The sequence below is a fragment of the Peromyscus maniculatus genome, chromosome 14, assembly GCF_049852395.1.
Source record: "Peromyscus maniculatus bairdii isolate BWxNUB_F1_BW_parent chromosome 14, HU_Pman_BW_mat_3.1, whole genome shotgun sequence".
Classification (NCBI taxonomy): Eukaryota; Metazoa; Chordata; class Mammalia; order Rodentia; family Cricetidae; genus Peromyscus; species Peromyscus maniculatus.
In genome coordinates this window covers 43,952,800-43,974,059 of record NC_134865.1, presented here as the reverse complement: position 1 = coordinate 43,974,059, position 21,260 = coordinate 43,952,800, and the positions used below count along the sequence as shown (strand labels likewise).

At 44.4% G+C, this 21,260-nt stretch overlaps 1 protein-coding gene across 4 annotated transcripts in view; it reads right to left on the bottom strand.

Annotated features, from left to right (window-relative positions):
• The window catches only part of Daam1 (dishevelled associated activator of morphogenesis 1), a 171,054-nt gene that overhangs the window by 75,117 nt on the left and 74,677 nt on the right, over window positions 1-21,260 (bottom strand). For all 4 annotated transcript variants that reach the window (XM_006990719.4, XM_016008994.3, XM_006990720.4 and 1 more), the window contains exon 3: window positions 3,789-3,878. In XM_006990719.4, the coding sequence (XP_006990781.1) occupies window positions 3,789-3,878 (90 nt within the window). The remainder of the gene's footprint in view (window positions 1-3,788; window positions 3,879-21,260) is intronic.

Here is a 21,260-nt window from a genome sequence, read left to right as displayed (position 1 = left end):
ACATTTCCTATTTGAGAATACCCCCAACTCCACCAACAGGCCTTTCTTTGGACCTTTCATGAACGTTTAAGAATTGGGTAGTGGACTGCTGTGTACGCAAACCAGGATGGAGCAGCCAGTGCAGACACCGTGAGAAATGTTTGCATTTGCAGCAAGGCCACCACATCTATCTCTTACACCCTGACAGTCAATCAGGCAAGATTCCAATTCATTTCTTTCTATCATTCCCACCCCAGAAATACTGCCACTGCTTGCATTTTGGCTTTGGAAGTACGTTTTCAGCCAGAGACTGGAGAGATGTTTCCTAAATCACAGAGTAGATAAGCAGAGGAGCCACCACTGGGATTCAAGTTCTGCTGGAGGAGACAGGGTGCTTGGCTGAGCGGTGCCTGGCCTCGGGCTCTGTTCTGGCCTTCTGTGAGTCCATGACTGCTGTCCACTTTTGCATAGAGAGCCTACTCTTCATAGCTCCTGTGGTCTGTTTCTGTTGGCTGCTGTGGCTTCACTGTGTGGGAGAATGTCTGTGCTGCCCTGGGTTCTACTCTTGAAAGATGGGAGATCTGAAGGAGCCATAAATGTAGCTTGCCCTCAGCCTGAGAAATGGATGTTTGGCTTACTGGTGATGAGCCTGAACTGAAAAGCCCATGTTTCCAGGGAAATAATGTGTTTTAAGGTGAAGGATGGCCTCCATGGAGCCCATTCTGAGAGACATCATAAGAGATGAGGTGAACAGCACTTGCTTTTGCTGGTTAGAGTTTTATGTCATTAGAGTCATTGTATGTTTCTGGATTTATTGCAGGATCCAAAATCCCCAGTTTTAGACCACAGGCATAATATAATTTTAACCATGTGAGAAATTCTAGTGGAGAAAATCTTAGTCAAGAGGCTGGATAGATAGCTCAGTCAGTGTAGCGCTTGACTCACCAGCACAAGGTCCCGAGTTCGGATCCTCAGTACCCACAGAAAAGCCAACTATGGCAGCTTGTACCCGGAACCCCGGTATTGGAGAGGCAGAGACAAGGGGATCCCTGGCCTTGCTGGCCTGTCAGTTAACAGAATCAGCAAGCTCCAGCTTTAGAGACAGACCTCTCAGAAAATGAGATGAAGAGTGATTGAGAATGGGATCAGATGTTTCTCTCTGTCTCTCTCTCTGTCTCTCTCTCTCTCTCACACACACACACACACACACACACACACACACCCGACAAAAATCTGTAGTTGATCCATGCAACCATTCATTTTAAAGTAAGCCAGACTGTAAGCCCATGGGAGTCCTCAAAGAAAGTGGTGTCCCACCTGAGCTACACCACTGCTTCTGGACAGCAGCTAGAATCGAACGTGAAATCTGGGCAGGACTGAGCAAGGAGGGCCCATCCCGCACTAAACAGGATTCTACAGCCAGTGGCCACAGTCATATCGAGCTCCCATGAAAGGCCAAGGCCAACACACACACACACACACAGACACACACACACACACACACACACACACACACACACACACACACACACACACACACACAGGCCTATAGAGGGATCCTGCAAGCCTGGAAATTGAAAAATGAACAGCAGCTGTGAGCCTGAGGTCATTACTGTTTTTTAGTAATTGCCTTCTCTAATGTAAGGGGCAGTAGTTTCCATGATTAACTTTTAATTGCTGTCAAGGATGTAATAAAATATGAGGAAGAAGAAACCTCTTCCCCAGTAAGCTGCTCCCATTTGCATTTCCTCTCCCATCCTCTGGGACACATCTTCAAACCCTGGCCGGCAATGTTTCATAATTTAGAAGAAAAAAACCTGCACTAGGATTAACCAAATGGACTGTGCCCTCTGTGCGCAGTGAGACGGTTCAGTGGGGAAAGAACTTGCCCTTAAGCCCGACGATCTCAGTTTGATCCCCATGTCCCACATGGTGGAAGGAGAGAACCAACTCCCGCAAGATGCTGTCATGCCGCCACATGTGTGTACCATGGCATGCATCCAAACACAATAAACAAATATTAATAACATACATAAATAAATAAATAAATAAATAAATGAAGAAAAAAGATGGCCACATCAATCCATCAGGGCAGGCCTGAACACATCTTATTTTCATTTGGAATTTTTTTCCTAGTGAATGATACATGCTGCTTCCAGCTATGGGAGGCCTTCAACACAAGAGTTTTCTGGCTGGTAAGACACATGTCCAACATGAAAGAGCAGAAGAGGCGACGACTGACTGACTGACTGACTGACAAGGACACTGAGCTACTCAAGGATGAGGACTTCAAGACTGTAATCCGGGTCGATCTGATGATGGTTCCGGGATGATCCCAAGCTGCATAGATCTTTCAGCAAAGGCCACCAAAGAGAAATCTGACATAGCACTTCCCTGTTTTAACCACACAAGTGGGAAGTGAAACATGCTTTAAGTTTTGTGTAATATTCATAGTCCCACCGAAGGACAATTGTTACTAGTCTGGTCCAAAGCGTGAAAAGACAGCTGCAAAGGTCTGGGCCTCACAAGCACCTCCTGTCAACTGGAGCAGTCAGTATACACGGGCTCACTGGTTACTGAGACACGGAGGTTCTCCTTGGAGGGGGGCACACCACTGACACAAGGCAGAGGGGCTGCGAGACAGCCAAGCAAGCAGATGGAGGCTCCACACTGCATCTGACCAGCTAATAAAAGTTTCCCTGACACTGGGTTGTTGCCATTTGTTGCTGGGTCCCTAGGTCAAGAGGGCATAATCAGGGTGTCTGCAGCATGTTAAAAAGAGGTAGCACTTTCTCCTAGGTGCCCACTCTGGCCTGGACATTTACCTCACTTAGTTCAAATCTCAGCTGGAACAGAGGGAAAACACACATGGGGACGGTCTAAGAATCTGGTGCAGGCTTTAGGAAGGAGCGTGAGCTTTATTTCGGTCCTCTCTGCCCAGTGATACCCAGTGCCGTGGACTGGGGAGGAAGGGTTTGGGTAGTTCCGTTGACCCAGTGTCATCCACCCCATCTCCTGGGGTAGTATGGTGTCAGCTTTCATTTGCAAGTGAGTGCCCAGAAGGAAGGCGCAGTCATTCCTATCAGTGAGCTTGAAGGGATGTAGAACTCCTGAAGAGGGCCAGCGGGATGGATCCGTGGGTAAAACACTTGCCCAAATGCCCTGACTTCAACCCCTGGAACTCACTGTAAGAGGAGAGAAATGACTCCTGAAAGTTGTCCTATGACTTTCACACATGCACTGTGGTACACACACACACACACACACACACACACACACACACACGTAAAATAATAGTAATAAATTGCTAAAATGTGTCCCTAAAAGTAGGAGTACAGAGTATGTTTCTTTTGCCTAATTTCTCATTCTTCACTTTGGAATGTGAAATGGCTGAAGAGCACTTTGAACTATGGGGACAATGAGACCATACTATAGAGGCAACAAAACGTTTTACTACCTTATGTAAACATAAAGGCACGATACTCACCCTAATCTATCTGTATACAAACTGCTATATAAGGAGCAGGGAAGACGCTTCTATCTCAGGCAATCCTTTGTTATTTTAGCTCTCAATTACACACAATTATGAATAACAGTAACAGGTGCAGAGGAGCTCAGTGACCTGCTTATAAAAATAACATCTGAGGAGTAGCACTTTACTGTATGGAGCCGCAAGGCCACAACATGACATGTTCAAACTGGTCTGCACATCACAAAGAGTTTTCTGAGTCCTGCTGATGAAATGTGAGAGCAGAGGAAATCAGAAGGGACACTCTTCTAGTTAACTGTGATCACAATGAGTATCTTACCTTTTTCTTGCTACAGTATATCTGCCACTTTTTCTCCGCTGGAAGTGCAAACATGGCTTCCCTGTGTTTGTCTGTGAGGTCAAGTTCATCCTGAGAAGAAAAGAAAATGATTAGTATTACAGAGATCGACGTTATTCCTATAGAGAACATTGCCAGTATCAACAAGGAGAAAAACAACTCACCAACACATACTTTAAAAAAAGGTGGGAGCTACTTCACAGTGTGTTTCACAGCTACTACTAATGTGGCATCTGCTGGCTCAGGGCCAGAGAGCCTCACAGCACTGCAGGGGCCGGGGTGTCAGAAACATGGCTAGGTGGACCTTGGCTGTTGTGAATGCTATGTATGGGCCATCGAGCTGGAAGGGTACAGAGCCACAGGAACTCAGGATTAATCACATCACAGATGAGAGTGTGCTGCCGACAACCTTCCAGACAAGACAGCGATCATCAAAAACGGACTCCTGGGCTGAGCACTGGGCGACTCAGACCTGATGAGAATGAAAAGGCACCAGACACTCAATACCAACATTAACACTGACTACAGAGAGAGCTTACTAAAAGCCAAGACCTTTTCTGTAAATACTCCATAGTCATTATCCAGAAATGGATCTGTGGATGGCCTGCTGTAATTTAGATTCTGAATGTCCCCCATAGGTCCATGTACTAGAGATCTGTTCCCCAGGGTGACACTACTGGAAGCTAATGAAACCCTTTGAAGATAGAGACTAGAAGGAAGATGGCCTTCGATCACTGAGGTATAACCCCAAAGGGGACTGAGGGACGCTGTCCATTTCCTCTCTCTGTCTCCTGGCCATAGTGTGAATGGTTCAGCTTTGCCATGTGTTCCCTTTCTGATAATGCTGCCTTGGTCCAGGCCCACAACACTGACGCCAAGGGTCATGGAATGGAATCTCCCAAAGTGAGGGGTAGTGTAAACCTTTACTTTTTATAGATCCATTATCTTAGATGTTTTTGTTATAGTGACAAAGACTGACTAAGGCAGCGACAGAATCAAGACAAGGTTTGGGTAATAGCTTTGGCACACAGGGAGACCATAGCCAGCTAAGGTGAAGTACTGAGTTATACACATCATGGGAGGTAAAGCCTGACCACTTTGTAGAAGGCTTTAAGTACCAGCCTAAGGAGCTTATTTTATTATTTATTATTATTATTATTATTTTATGTGCATGGGTGTTTTGCTTGTATGTATGTCTGTGCACCACTGCATGGCTTGTATCCATGGAGGCCAGAAGAGGGTGTCAGCTCCCCTGGAACTGGAGTTATAGACAGTTGTGAGCTGCCACATGGGAACTGGGCATTGAACCCAGATCCTCTCTGCAAGAGCAGTCAGTGCATTAACCACTGAGCCATCATGCCAGCCCTGGGAATTTTTTGTCTATTTTTTTAACAACATAAGCCAATGAAGTTTTGTGTAAGTGCCTGGTATTATCACCATAAATCTCAACTACTATTTCCTAAGGATTTTATGTACAGGCAGGCATTTCCTATTTAGTTATCACAATGAACCTAAAGAGAGCCACTCATTATTACAACTCCTGATGATAATAGTCTCCATTGTGAGAGAGCTGGGGGAACTGAGGGTGAAGATTAGGCAAGGCACTTCCTGCAGCCTACACACCTGCTGCACAAAGCAGCTAAGTTTTAAGCCCAGAGCTGTGTGACCCCGGAGTCCAGACGCTTAGCCTCTCAGATCAGTGCTTAGAAACATTAAGTGGTGGGAAGAGCAGGAAGTCAACTTACAGACATTCATAACTAATGAATAGCAGCAAGGAGATAATGAATACGGAGTGCTCAGAGAAAACATCTTGGCACTCAGTAACTCCATCCGTAGTTAATGTGATTATTGGTATCGAGTGCCTGGTTCATTTTCATTCCCACAGGGAAGGTTATCTAGTTGAGAACAGTAGATGGCTGGGTGTGGGTAAAAGATAAAAGCTATAAATTAAGGGTCAATAAAGTTCTGATCTCTGAAGGCAAGTTCCCCGCCTGAATGGCTTGTGTGTGTATCTGCTGTCAGTCACACTTGGGGACACACAGACACAGGTCACTGGCTTCCTATCTCCCATCTTGCACTCCCACGACTACTTAGTCATCAAGTCCTATTATCTTCCTTGCAATGGTTTTCCTTTTGTTTCATTCACAATGGAAGCACCCAAACTTATGTCCTAATAACCACTCCCAAGGCTTCTGGCACAGTCCCTCACTCTTCTTCCTTGACATTCCAGTCCTATCTACTCAGCATGCCTACAATTCTCTTCAATCATTTTTGCCTTCAATGTTGGGTGAGCATCAGAATCACCAGGGTTTGGACTTCTGACCTCACTGACCACCAGTGGGGAGGCCATCGGGGAGGTTCAGTGTCTGCATTTCAATAGGTTTCCAAGGTGTTGCTGATGCTCTGGTCTAGAAACCACGCCTTGAAAATAAGCACTGTGCTGTTTCAAGCACCCAATCCAGAACCTTCATTACTTGTACAATGCCTGAAAAATTAATTACTCATTCCTCAGCTGGCCTCTTGAAGTCTCCCGTTTCTCCTGCCAGGCTTGCTTCTCATTAACTCTTTGCTATATCCCATTAACACATGTCCCCCCAGAGCCGGCTTCCCACTTCTGAATCCCATCAAGTCACCACTTCCTCTCCAGGAGAGGCAGACCACTCCTCTTGCAAGGCCTGGCAACAGCTAACTATGCAGTGAATGCCTGGCACAGGGTGGCAACAGTACAGCTGTTACTTCTCTCGCTTGAATACAAATAGTTGCTAGCTTATTTTAAGTCACTAAACCGTGTGAGCGCCTGCATGCATGCATACACACACACACACACACACACACACACACACACACACACACACACACACTACTCTAACCACAAGAAGCTAGCTGTTAATGATGTCAACAACTAACAACCACAGAAGGAATAAAGAATTTGTACAGAAAATTCCATTAGGAGAGAACATGTTTAAAACACTAAGATTCTGGCATGCAACTGTATATATGGGAAGTAATTATCTTCCTTCCTTTTTAAGTTTCCTGTAAGTCACACCTGCTCTGAAAAACAGGGGAAACACGGGTGACATAAATCACTTCCCAACAATCAGCTCAGTTAATCAAACTGCTCAACAGTATCTAGCTGAGTTTGGAGAAACGCTTTTGACTTGAGGGCAGCGTTCTTAATAACACACATTTACTACACTACAGCATAGCTTTCCCTGAGCATATGTGTGAAGAAACGTGTGAATCCTAAAACCTCACAATTCGCAGCATGGGAGAAGTAGTACGTGGCTTTGCTGAGGGGCGGATATCACCGATTTTAAACTGTGAGAGCACAGGCGAGCTGGGGCAGACAGTCTATGCCAAAGAATACTCACAGAATAAAAAAAAATGCTGTCATGTTCCCACATAAAGTTTTGATCTACAATATGGACATGGAAAAGGATAAATGTATTCTGACAGTAAGAGATAACAATTGTTTAACATTTCCATGGGTCTGTTAGTAACATTTTATGTGGATTAATTTAAATACAACAATCCCTCAAGTAAGTATTATTACTAACCCATTTTCTAGAAAACTGGGTCACACAATGCTTGAGCACCTTGCCCCAGGCACTGAGCTAGCAAACAGTGGAGGCGGGACTGAAGTGGAAACCAACTGCAGAGTCTGTGTTCTTTCAGGGTACTGTCTATCCCACAAGCGGGTGGGTGGGCTCATGCCACAGAAGCAGGCATGAGGAGACCCACCGATGTCTGCTAGAGGCAAGAGACAGGTTCTACCGGCAGCTGTCGCCGAGTTGTAGTCTGGCTTTTATCCATTAAGCATCTTGGGTAAGTGATGTGACCTCTGACCTTCAGTGCCTTCATCTGCAGACACAATGAGAATGCACTCCCCTAGTCACCTCAGGAACTCGTTCATGGAAGCAAAGATAGTGTGTGCTGAGTATCTACTCAATGTCAGGCACTGAGCTAGGACAGTGTGGGCATCATCTGCTCATGAGGACAGAAGGGAACTCAGACACTAACTGAAGGATGGTCACATGCTAAGGTTGTTGTGGGAAAGTTGGTAAGTGAAGGCTTCTCCGGTAAATAACATGGTCAACAGGAATGAAATAGTAGAAAGCACTGGAGACAGGAAACAGCAGCTGTGAAAGCCTCTCAACTTGGTCTTCTCAGTCACCAAAGGTGAAGAGTGGTGGATTCCCAGCCAAGCAGGCAGACAAAGACTGAAACAGATAATTTAAATCCAGGAGTGCTGAGACACAATGTACAGGATCTAATGAGACCCTGGCCTGTCCATTCGAAAGTCGCTCTACTCTGACTCAACCTCTTTTAATGATGCGGCAAGAATGCATGATTCTAAGGGACTACCAACACCTTAGGAGATCTGTCAGCACTGCCCTACCTTGTCTAAGACCAGAGCCAGGCAACATAAAGAATGCAAAGATGAACAAGACACCTGAGCTTCAAGTGTTTATAACCTCTCTACACAGACAGACAGGAGGCTCTCCAGTTCGAATTCTTGCAAGAAAAAGTATAGTCCCTAAGCAGTTTAGATGCTTCCTCACAGGGCCCCTGCTGACCTGCCTCACCTCACTGCCCCCTTCACCAACAGCACCTCCCACACTTCTCATCACACTTCTCCAGCTTCGGAAACTCTGTATGTGGTGTGCTCTTTTTCAAGTGGGCTCCTCCCACTGCATCTAAGAATCATCCTAGTCACCCAGATTTTCCCAAAGCATTGGCAAACCACTTCAAATAGTAGGTCTGACTGTCCTGAGATGGCCAATTCCTCTGGGCCCTGAAGGATTTCTCACAGGACCATGGTTATGTTTTTTGGCATGTCTCATTCCCATTATGGACTGGTTCCTAGAGGACAGTAGTTCAGTCTGTCCTAGTCATCTCTGTATTAACTGCCAATGCCTCAAACAACACGACACAGGGGGAGGGGGATGGGGGTGGGAGGAAGGAAGGGCAGCAGGGAAACTGGAAGGGAAACAAAGTGGAAACAATGGATTTTACAGATTAAAACCTAGGGCTTGGGAGATGGCTCTGTGGGTAAAGCACTTGCCACACAAGTATAAGGAATTGGTTTGAATGCCCAGAATTCTTATACAGCAGGGCACAGGGGCAAGCATCTCTAATCCCTGTGCTCTTACAGGGAGATGGGACTTAGAGGCAGCAGAGTCCTCAGCAGCTCACAGGCCAGCCAGCCTGGTATGTGGGCTGGGGAAACAGAACAGGTCTGTCTCAAATAAGGTGGAAGGTGAGGAAACACCTGAGGCTATCCCTTGACCACCACACATGCACTGTGGTACAGGTGAGTCTGCACCCAAACAGACGTGAACACACACCATACACACACAAAAACAAAAACTATTCTTGCTGCTTATTTCTTCCTAGAGGTAGGATCTTACTGTGTTGTCCAGATTAGCCTCAAATTTGTAGCAATTCTTCTGCCTCCTATTCCCAAGTGTTGCAATTACAGCATGAGCCATTCATTGTGCTTGGCTTATAAAAATCTTAAGAACACTGCTTTTGAATTAGCAAAGGTGCAAAATGAGGCATTCCAGTTGCTCCACATTTCCATCATCACTCTGTGCCATGTCCTTCAATTAGCAATCCTAGTTTATGTCAGGTGCTAACTCAAGTAGCTTCATTTTGCATTTCCTAATGACAACTAGTGATGAATCTAACTTTCCATATGCTGATTACCTGTTCTTAGGCATTCATGTTTTGCCTATTTTTATTGAGCTGCCCATCTTAAGTGTTACGATTTATAAAGCAGCTGGGTTGCTTTTGGCTCCTCTCTTTTCCAGCCTTTACTCTTTAGACACACTACTAGAGAAGGGGATAAATAAAACTTCAATGATGGAAAAGAAGAAAAGCATAATTAAGAGTGGGAGCAAGCAATTGGAATACAAACTAATTAAAAGTCATTCTGTCAATGTGTTTTACTTAAGCTCTCAATTTACCTCAAGGTAATGTTACAGGAGATTCTTCATTTTGATAATTAGTCCAAATACTGAAAGAGGCAATCACAGAATTGGGATCACTACATTTTTATATTTCAAATAGTACCTGCTTATATAAGGGTTTTTTTTTTAGCAACTGAATCTTGAGTTAGGAACTTTTGTTAGGAGAGCCTGTTTTCCTTGGGTAGTAACGGCTGTCTAACTGTACATCTATTGGAACTCTTCAAACTCTTCTGTAACATGAAAATGATACTTCACTAAAACTTCAGAAACACAAAACTCAAGTGTGCTGTTGGAGCGACAGAAGACCAATGGAGCTCCAGGCAGCAGAGATGGACAGCACACTCGGCACAGTAAGGGCTGGAGCCTCCAGTGAGCTCCAGAAGGAGCAGAGGCCTGGGAAACAGCATTGCAGAGCAGAGGAAAGGCTGTGTGTCCTTTAGAGGATGCTCCAAGTCTACCATTTTACACACAGCTTCTGTTCAACACCATAAATCACGTCCATAAAATACCTGCATCTTTTCTTTGAAAAATTTCATAAATTGTTAGTATAGGCGACATTTAGGTCAACTTTTCCCCAAGCCCCTTAATAATTAATTTAATAACTTAATAATTAAATTAGGTGATGCATAAATATTAACAAGAAGTCCTTTTGGAACTTTCTTGTTTCTGTCAGGTTAGAGTTGTTGGCTTTGGTATTGAGAAAGGGTTTCATGTAGTCCAATCTCTCCTCAAATTCACTATGCATCCAAAAATGACTTTTAACTTTGGATCCTCCTGCCTCCACTTCTGGGGTACTGAGATTACAGGCCGGTTCCATCATACAAGAATAACTGGATGTTGGAGACTGAACCCCGGGCTCTGAGCATGCTAGCCAAGCACTCTACCATCCAAGTGACATCCCCAGCCCTGGGTTTCGGTTTTGTTCCTAGCAGTGGCACCATGAGGAGCCCTGGTCCTGGTCCTAGGGTATTGGGTTTCCCACTAATATTAACAAGTACACGTGGCCAGAGAGCCAGGAACACCCAGGTTGCTTGTGCATCTCAGCACACTTGGTCTGGACGGCCTCCCCCTTGCCCTGGCCACCTCAGTTTTCTTCATCTCGTTCTTTCAGGATAGGTCTTTGAATGGAAATGAAATAACAAGGACTGAGTGAGAAACAAGAGAATGCTTTGTGCTGACTCAGCACCACCCCTCTCTCCCTAGAAAGCTGGGTTCCCAAAACTACAACCCACAGATAAACCATCAAAGTTCATCTCAGAGAAGATGGTAATCATCCTTTCATCTTCTTATAGAACGTGTGTTTTTCTAATATCTTAAATAAAGACTTTTTTAAGTGAAGACAAGAGCTCTGAGGAAAGCTTAGCTGTGGGAACCACAGTTCTAGGCTGAGTCCTAACAAAGCCTATTATTAAGCCTCCACTCCGAAAGAGTGTGGACAAAGAGACCTCGCTGGTCCTACACTTACACTTTAGTGTGAGCAAGTAGCTCAACAGAGAAACCCACATAAATCAGAAAACAATCGGCACGGGGCACATCAATAAAAGGAAATGCATTGGTGTGATAGATAAAGCAAGGGAAGGAATTTTGAAAGAACATACAATAAAGGTTGTGAATGAGTAGAAAGACTAGTACTTTGTGACAAACTGTTTTCAGAGATTTTCAGAGACTGAAATGTATTCTGTATAAACCTCCAAAGCTACCAGTATTGGACAGCCTGCTGGCTCCGTGGAGTACAGTAGCCACCCAGGTTCCCAGGCTCATTCAGTAGTCTGTTTCTAACGAGGTCAGCTCACCCACACGCGCACACAAATGGACAGCAGCAGAGCCACATGGGTTCCCAGGCTCATTCAGTAGTCTGTTTCTAACAAGGTCAGCTCACCCACACGCGCACACAAATGGACATTTAGATGGAGGTTAGGAGGCATTTGCACAATCCCAGAGCAGGGGATGGAGAGGAGGAAAACAGGCAGGAGAAGCTAACCAGGCCCTTGGGGTATCCTGCTCATCCACTCACCATTTTGTGTGTTTATTATGTTTGGGTTTGTTTTTGGTGTGCTTTGTTTTGCTTTCTAATGGTCCCTGACAAGCTAACCTTCCACCAGATTCAATGTAGAGAGTTCACAGAATTCCCAAGCCTATTACTCAACCAAGCCTTACTTCCCTCCTACAAAACTGCCTGTGGCAACCAGACCCAAGGCCTGGAGCCTAGCCCCGCCCCCGCTTCCTGCGTTCTAGGTGGATCATCGCCTGCTCTGGATTACCTCGAGGATATACCACATCAGCACTGCCTTCTCAGAGTGGAGCCCCCTTCTCCCACCATGCACCCCCCGCCATACCGGAAGTAAAACCCCTAGAGAGGCCAGGAACCAGAACACATGTCAGAAGACAACGTGACCAGTCCCCATCAAGTGGAAGAGGGCAGACAGGGAATGTGGATACAGAGGTATGATGCTCTGACAGCAAAATTTTAAAAAGATCACTTTTATGAATGTATGGAGGAGGATACTATAAAGCTGCAATACTCGTTAAACTTAGGAACATCCAGCCCCACCAAGACATGTTGCCATCACACCCAAGAGTCATGAGTTGCTAACACATCTTAAAACTTACCACAAATGACCCTGAGAACACTTTTACTCATAGGGTGATTGTTAGAAATATAACAGCTAGATAAGATTTTGGACACTGTTAGAGGATACTCACTGCCCCCATGCAGTCAAGAGAGGCCAGAAATGGTCAACAGCAGAAAGCTATCCACCCAGAAAGGGATGGGCATGTACAGACAGCTCCTGAAGGCTTCCAGCCCGCCACATTTCTGACAACACTCACAGTCATTACACAGAATACCACAGATGACTCACCTACTAGGTAATGTTCTGTCTGACAGACATGTTTCCTTGTGATACATACAAACAAGAAGAGAGAAATCCCACGAGCAAAGGCTGACTAACAGAATGTTTAGATTCTCACCACTAATGCTTTAATGTCTGTTTCCTTTCTTCCCCTTACCAGCAGACAATACAAATTATATCCTGTTTACTAGACCAACGCCACAGCTAAACCTATGGAGTCCCTGGACTTCTGCTATGGGACGGGACATTCATTAGGGTAACTTGAACTTCTAATGAATCTGAAGCAGCAGCAGCTTGCCAGTTCTCCAAACCAAACAACTGTTCTCAGTAGCTAAATCACTTCCCCAAATACCCCTTTGCAGAACTCTAATCTAGTGCAACTTCAGCTGACCATGTTTAATACAGAACGTTTCTAAGCAGTGTTCTCCTAACTGAACGGAGAGGCAGAGCCAGCTGCAGAGTGACAGACAGGTGAGACACCCCGAGCCCTGTGGGAGCCTGGAGCCAAAGTCCTGGTTCCTCCTTCTCAAGCCCATTCTGTTCTTGGAGCCCAGGCCCCTCCCACACACTCAAGAGACTTGTCTGGCAGCTCATCTGACACATTTCAGCATTAATTGGGTCAAAAGACAATCTAGCAGAGCCTCTCCCCACAGCACAGTTACACACTTACTTCCCCGCGTGATACACACTGGAGAAGCTTAGTTCTCTGTGTTGTGGGGGTGGTGTTCGGATGGACCTGTGTGCATGTGCCTGCAGACGTTTGTCCCGTTGAACCTGGAGCTCACTGATGGAGGGAGGCTGGCCAGCTAGCCACCTCCTGCAGTCCACTAGTCTGCCCAGTGCTGGGATTACAGGTACACACTGCTACACCCAGCTTCCCCGCCCTTTCCCACCCCGAGATGCCGGAGATCTGAACTCAGGCCTCACACTTATGTGGCAGGCACTTTACTGACTGAGCCGCCTCCCTCACCCTCGGCAGAGCGATTTTAAGAGTAAAATGATTCCTTAAACTTCCTCACCTTTGGTCTTTAATCTGCTCCCCTTCCTGCAGGCCCTTCTGAAGCTCCCACAGTAACATCCAAATGAGAAAGATGAGTAGAAAAGATGACAGGGGGGGGGGGGGGAGGCCGGAGAGGGGTGCACAGGGACACACAGCATCAGCCTAAGCTTATAGTCTCCACTTCAAGGATTAGTCACAGAACAAACCAGCTCTTGGAATACTCAGCAATCATTGCACACACACACACACACACACACACACACACACACACACACACACACTCCAATACTTAATACCCATTTCACATGCTAAACTTTAACAAGCAGTATCCACTCACACAAGCATCCAGACAACAAGCATGTACTGAGCACCCTCTCTGGACTGGACACAAGCTCCAGGCCTAGGAGATCCAGAAGTCAGAAATGGCAGATGCAAGGAACGCCACACCATTCTACTCTCTGAAAGTGCAAGGCTGTATCTGCATCTCAGGTTTGACACGAAGAGCTAGGCATTGAAGAATAAACTCAAGTTTACTGGTTACAGAACAGCAAAGGACTTTCTGGCTCCTTTTAAAGTTGGTAGATGCCCATCTTTCCAGAAAACAACCCCTATGTTTATTCCGTTGGCTTTCAGTCACTAAGTTGAACTTTGTTCTTGAATTCTGTAATGTGCAGAAGCAAGAAGCTGGCAGCTGTAGAGTGTTTTCAATAAATCCACTTAAAACTGGATAAGAGAAAAATATGCAGCTTCTAAAGGGGGGGATTTTTTTTTTCAACAAAGAAAATTCCAACTCTTCATCCATGAGCCAGGAAAAGCGTAAATGAGGACAGAGCTGGCCACTGAGCTCCCAGGGCATGAATCAAACAACTTTCCAAGCAGAGGAACTCTGGACAGGGAAGTGAATGGGGAGCATTCTGAGTACAGAGGTGAGCACAGTCACAGGTAAGCTAGAATCCAAACATGCGGTCCTCATGTTGGGCTAAGGTCACGTGTGTGGTGAGAACAAGTGATGGCGTTAAGACTGTTCCTAGAGCATCAATATAAATTCTCAGGAAGTTATACATTTAAACTAGCAGATCTTTCTAACCATTACTAGAGCACATAAAAAGTAAGGTAAGGGGAATAATTATAATAGTTTATTGTCATGTATGAAACTGTCAAATAACAAACTCAAAAAACAAAATTAAGTACAAGAAAAAATTACACTTGAAAGCTTACTCAAAGCCTACAACTTACAGAGATCAAATTAGCCCCCTGGTCTTTCAGCCCCTAAAACTGGCTTTGTGGTAAAGGGTGGCAAGTCAGTACAGAATCTTAACTGTGTCATTTGCAACTGAGAGCCAAGGGACTACATTAAGCTGTCAGATTTTCAATTACAGCCCCCAGTAAGCAGTTATACACCACTCAAGGTCTTTTTAGGTTTTATATTAATAGAACTGATCAGGACCAAAAGGATCTAAAGCCCCTTTCTCAACAGCATCATTAATTCATAGATTCATAGTGTTTCTCTCTCTCTCTGTTTTGGATTTTTTTTTTTGTGTGTGTGTGTGTGTGTGTGTGTGTGTGTGTGTGTGTGTGTGTGTGTGTGTGTCACTCTCTTGTGGCCCAAGGCTGACCACAAACTTCCTATGCAGCCAAAGATGACCTGCCTCTATTCCACAGACCTGGGACAGGTGCCAGTGTTCCAGCCACTGTTTCGGTTTAAAAAGCGACTGTTCCTGTTTCTTCGTCCTCGTGTCCTCTCTCACCCCGTCTCTGTGAGCTAACATTAGGAAGCATTCAGAGATGAATGGTAACTACACTGACCACACCACATCTATCCAATAGGAAATCAAAAATCTAACATGAATAGCTTATTTTCAAATGACTTGGAATGGTCCTGGTAAGATAAAATACACACAAGATTGGAAGGAATAGTCTTTCCTTAAGCTTTAGAGAATCAGAGGACTAGAAGGAAACTTATGAAGCCATTTTGACCATCAAACTTTTCTTAAGCAGACAGGATGTAAGCCAGTACAAAGAAATACATAACATCTACTGTCATAAAAACCTGCTGCCAGATTTTAGAAGCAATACAATGTTCTATTCAAAAACACAACAGATACAGGCATGTAAAACTACACAGATTAATACTGGCCAGTATTATAAACCATCAGCTGTTCTCAGGGCTGGAGCAATTTATTTATCAAGTTCTGAATTTGAGATTGCTTTTGTCTCCTTTAAACCAACTGCACATTGGCAGCAGTTCACACTAACTGCACAGGAATTTTAGCTCTGCACACACACAAGTCCGTTATCTATACACCACTTCCTTTTGTGATTCAGTGCACATTGTCAAACCGGTGTTAAGCAGTTTTTCTCTAAGAACTTATCAAGTTAATTTATTAAAAAATGCAAAGTGTAATTGGAAGATCTACTCAGTATTGTTTTTACTTTACTGTCAATTAACAGGGTCCCTTAGCTAAGAGCATTCTCTTTGGTCCTTTCTGAGTTTATCAGGTGGAAACAGACCTCATGGAACTAGAACATTCTTAATACCAATTCCTTCACTCAGCTCTGCTTCTTGGCTTCCCAAACAACTGAACACTCTGTAGCTATTCTAGAATAAAACCTGATCCCCTCTGCTTGTTACCAGAAATCCTTTATACTCTAATTAAAAAACAATAGATCAAAACCAGAACTTCTTACAACCAGAGTTTTTTCTTCTATCAGTTTAAAATTACGTGTTCCTGCTAACCAATTATTTTTCCAACTTCCAATGGAGACAGAAACTGAATAGCTCCCATAAGATACTTTCTATTCTTAGCCATGATTTTAGTACAAAGGCACGTTTTAAAAAATAAGGAGCTAAAACATGATGAAACTTCTCATTGATTCTGATGATAACAGAAGAATTTTATTATTACAGAGGGCTTATAATAGTTCCAGTAATAAGAGAAATGATTTCAACAGCCTGAAAAAAGGAGGTAACAATTCTCATGGCTAACAGAACAAAATTTGCAGTCTGAGAACCTTTCTTAAAAAAAAAAAAAAACAGCCGGGCGGTGGTGGCGCACGCCTTTAATCCCAGCACTCGGGAGGCAGAGCCAGGCGGATCTCTGTGAGTTCGAGGCCAGCCTGGACTACCAAGTGAGTTCCAGGAAAAGGCGCAAAGCTACACAGAGAAACCCTGTCTCGAAAAACCAAAAAAAAAAAAAAAAAAAAAACCAGAAATCTCACACACACACATGCATGCATACACACATTCACACATGCATGCATATGCACGCGTGTGTACACACACACACACACACACACACACACACACACACACACCAGTTTAAACAGAATGACCTCTATGGGCTATAATGCTAAAGCCCAGTTCATTAAATTGCTGGGTCCTATAACCCTTCAAACGAAATGCCCCATCGTCATCGCTCTTGGTTGTTCACCAGGACATGATGGAAAGAACCTATTCCTGAAAACACCACAGAGTTGGGATATAGGACATAGAGAAATTAACCTGGTACTGACTCAGAAGCTTCCTCCCAAATAGCTAACTTTCATAGTGCCAGAAAATTTGATACAGGCTGCTAAGAAAGAAAAGTCATAATAGTCTTACCTAGTTATGGACTCTGAGCTACAACCATGACTGGCCCAGAAAATATGCTCATTGCTACAACAGTGACATGAATGTTCCAGGAGTAACCAAATGCTTTCTGATGGGATGTGAGACTTACTACACAGAGCTGAACTCATGCCTGGTACTGTAAACCTGGCCATGAACCCTTGGCTGGGAGGCCATAGACCCTATGGGAGAACCTACTATTATTTTACTAAACAGATATGCATCAAACTATCTTCTAAACATTTATTTGTATACAAATGGTATAGTTTCAATCCTCATTAGAGAAACTTGTTTTTGCAGTAGACAGCAATTAATACAGAGACTTATAGAATGAGTAACTGTAGAATATTCAGTTCTAAATGAGACAACTATATCACACTCCTTACCCACATGGCTTGGGGAACATAGCAAAGGAATGGGCATAAAGACTATAGGAACAAGACATTGGAATGTGTCTTAGATTTCTGTTACTGTGATAAGAATCATGACCAAATCAACTGTGGAAGAATGAATTTATTTCATTTTACACCTTTAGGTAACACCCATCACTGAGGAAAGTCAAAGCAGAAACTCAAGGCAGGAACGTGGAAGTAGGAATTGGAGCAGAAGCCACAGAGGAGTGCTGCTTACTGGCTTGCTCAGATTGCTTTCTCATATACTGCAGGACTACCTTGCCTAGGAATGTTACTGCCCCCAGTGGGCTGAAATCTCCTACATCAATCATCGGTTAAGAAAATGCCTCCATAGTCTCACCTACAGGCCAGTTTTATGAAGGCATTTTCTCAACTAAGATTCCCTCTTCCCGGGTATATCTAGGTTTGTGTCAAGTTGATAAACAACAACCAGCACAGGAAGATTGCTGCAGAACTCTCATTCGAAAGGATGGGACTGCTGCAGTCATGAACTCACAGCAGCTGTGGTTGCCTGAACAAGACCGGCACAAGATCAAACCAGCCATAACCCCAGCATAGATGGGTAGGGGCTCACAAAGCCTCGTCTGTCTCTATGTGAGGATCTTGGACAATTCAAGGCTGTGGGGAAAGGAGAGTCAGTGTTCTTCAGGGAAGTAGGCTGACCATCCTCCAGTGGATGGCCCGATACCCCCACACATATAGCCAAACGGTTAGAGTCACAGGGTTACAAAAGGAGGACCTGGAGTTCAGAGAAGTATGGCGGCAGGAGGGGTGAAGCATCCAGGAGGAATTGGAAGGAGGGTGGACCTGACCAAAATGCATTGTACATATGTATGAAATGCTCAAAGAATGAATTAAAAGATTTGAAAGGGATTTTCTGAAATCAGTTACAAATGCACATTAGTAGAGAAAGGAGGTGAGATGTGAGTTATAAATACGCCAAAGAAGAGTGAGATGTTGGAAGAGAGGCTGAGGAATTTATTCCAGGAGAACCTCCCATGAAAATTGGGTGTACAAAGCCTCTTCTCTCAAAAAAGGATGTTTGAGCCTGAGTGGACCCTTTCTTAGCACTGGGTCACGTATGACAGGATTGCATGTTTATAGGCCTGTCTTCGCTGCTTGACCAGCAGCTCTAAGGCATCATCAAGGATGGGGTTGTGTCTGCTTGGGATCTAGCACAGACAGGCACTTACCACACACTCACATCACAATAATCAATCTGTTGGTGACTAACACATTGTCTGCTTATCCTCAAAGAATCTATTGAAAATATTAAAATGCAAGTTACTTGAGCAGGACAGTTTACAGGGCTGTTGTGTCTAGTGTTTCCAAATAAATGAGATGAGATCATCAGTTCTTTAAGTGCTTCTAGAACAAACATGGGTGCAACGAATTTTAAGGCACCAATGTTAAATCACAGACTGCCCATGCTCTCTATTTTGATCTAGGCAAAGACCAAAGAATAAAAAAGGGGGGGGGGGGTAGAGGGGAAGAGAGGGAGATGGAAAGGGTGAGGGGAGGAGGGAGGAAGAGAGACAGAGAATAAGCAGGGTAGAGGATATGGGGAGGTACAATGTTCTAACGACATAAAACACACAGTTAGTAGCAATTGATCAATACGTCAATGAACGATTTAGTTGTAATAACCCATAGCAGTTAGAAATGATCAGGAAATCTTATTTTAGACAACACACATATACACTGTGGAGTGGAACACACTTAAAAGCAGGTGGGAAGGAATGAATAAAAACAAGTGTTGGCAAAGATATAAAGAAATTGGGATATATTTTGCCATCTATCTATAGCTATACATGAGGCAAAATGGCTTAGCAGGATAAAGGCTCTTGCTGTATATGCCTGATGACCTGAGTTCAATTCCTAGAAATCACATAAAGGTTGCAATTGACTTTACAAAGTTGTCTTGTGACTGCCATATGTGTGACATATGTGCCCACATAGACACATCACACACACAAATAAACAAACACATAAATACATAAACAATTTGAAAAAGAGACCGGAAGCTTCATAGGCTGCTTGTGGAAATGAGAGGCAGGGTGGGCACTTTGGAGCAGACTGACAGCTCTCAAAGTTAAACACAGCTCTCTTAGGCCCCAGCACTTCTGCTAGTGTGTCTGGACCAATGAGAGCCACCAACATATTTGCATGTAAAAACTTCCATATCCATGTTTATAGCAGCATTCTTCATAATATTGCTAAACTGGAAAAAACAAAAAAATTCTAAAATACCCATCAATTTTGAAAAATTCCTAAAATGTGATATACCTCTATGATAGAATGTTATTTGGCAATAATTAGAAATGAAGAATTAGCAACCATACAATGAAGGAATTTTGACATGACATAAAGGATATCAGTTACTAAGATCTACATTTCGTGATTCCATTTGTTCAAACTGTCTGAGAAAAGCAAATTCTCCAAAACATAAAGTAGTTTAGGGGCTGCCAGGGGATGGCGGGGCTCAGGGTGGGTAGGAAATGATGATCAATGGATAGGAGGGTTATTTTAAGGGCAACAAAATTGCCTAGGCAGAATTTGGTGGTGGCTGCAGTTTTATGGATTCACTAAAGGCCACAGCACTGTGTGTTCTGCACAGATGAATATGTGAACAGGTAAACGTGTTTAGTGAACAGGGAGTTTAAGGGGCAGTGGGTAGGCTGGTGTAGCTCAGCAGCATAGCCCTTGTCTAGCAAATGCAAAGCCCTGGGTTTCAGCCCCAACACCAGAAGAAGAAAAGAAATGATGTGGCCAAGTGCCTCCAATTCTCATTGCCCCATGTGTGGCAGGGAGACTGCCAGGACAAGGCACACCTTTCTGGCTGTCTCTTCAAAGATTCACATGCTCAACCTCCTTCCGGGTTTGTTTCATTAGTGAGGTGATATGGTTGCAATACACACTCTGAAAGAAAGTCATTTGGTATCGCTTTTTAAAACAGCACAGTGACTCATCAGACAGGATAAGGGGAAGGAGTCTGACACGACCCGCAGGGCAGGGCTCACACAGCACGCAGACCAGCTTCCAGGAAAGCAGAAGACTGGACATTGCTGAAAATTGTCCTCAGAAAGGACCTGAATTACCTCCATCACTCCTGCTGCGCTTGGCTGTAGACTACAATTCACCTCCGAGGTGCCAGCCCACCTCCCTCCCTGCCTGCCCGCCCTCCCTCCCTCCCTCCCTCCCTCCCTCCCTCCCTCCCTCCCTCCCTCCCTCCCTCCCTCCCTCCCTCCCTCTCCTTCCTTCCTCCCTCTCTTTCCTTCCTCCCTCTCCTTCCTTCCTCCCTCTCCTTCCTTCCTTCCTTCCTTCCTTCCTTCCTTCCTTCCTTCCTTCCTTCCTTCCTTCCTTCCTTCCTTCCCTTCCTTTTTCTTACTTTCTGTACTGGAAATTGAACCAAAGCCCTCTCACATGCTAATCTGTACTACTGAGCTATATACAAAGCATTCTACTTACTTCTTTATTTTAAGACAAGGGTCTCATTAAGTTGTCCAGGTTGGCTTTGAACTTAGGATCCTCCTGCCTCACCCTCCCAACTAGCTGGGAATGCAGGCCTGTAATACCAGGTCCAGCTAGGTGCCAGCATTTTGTGTTTGGT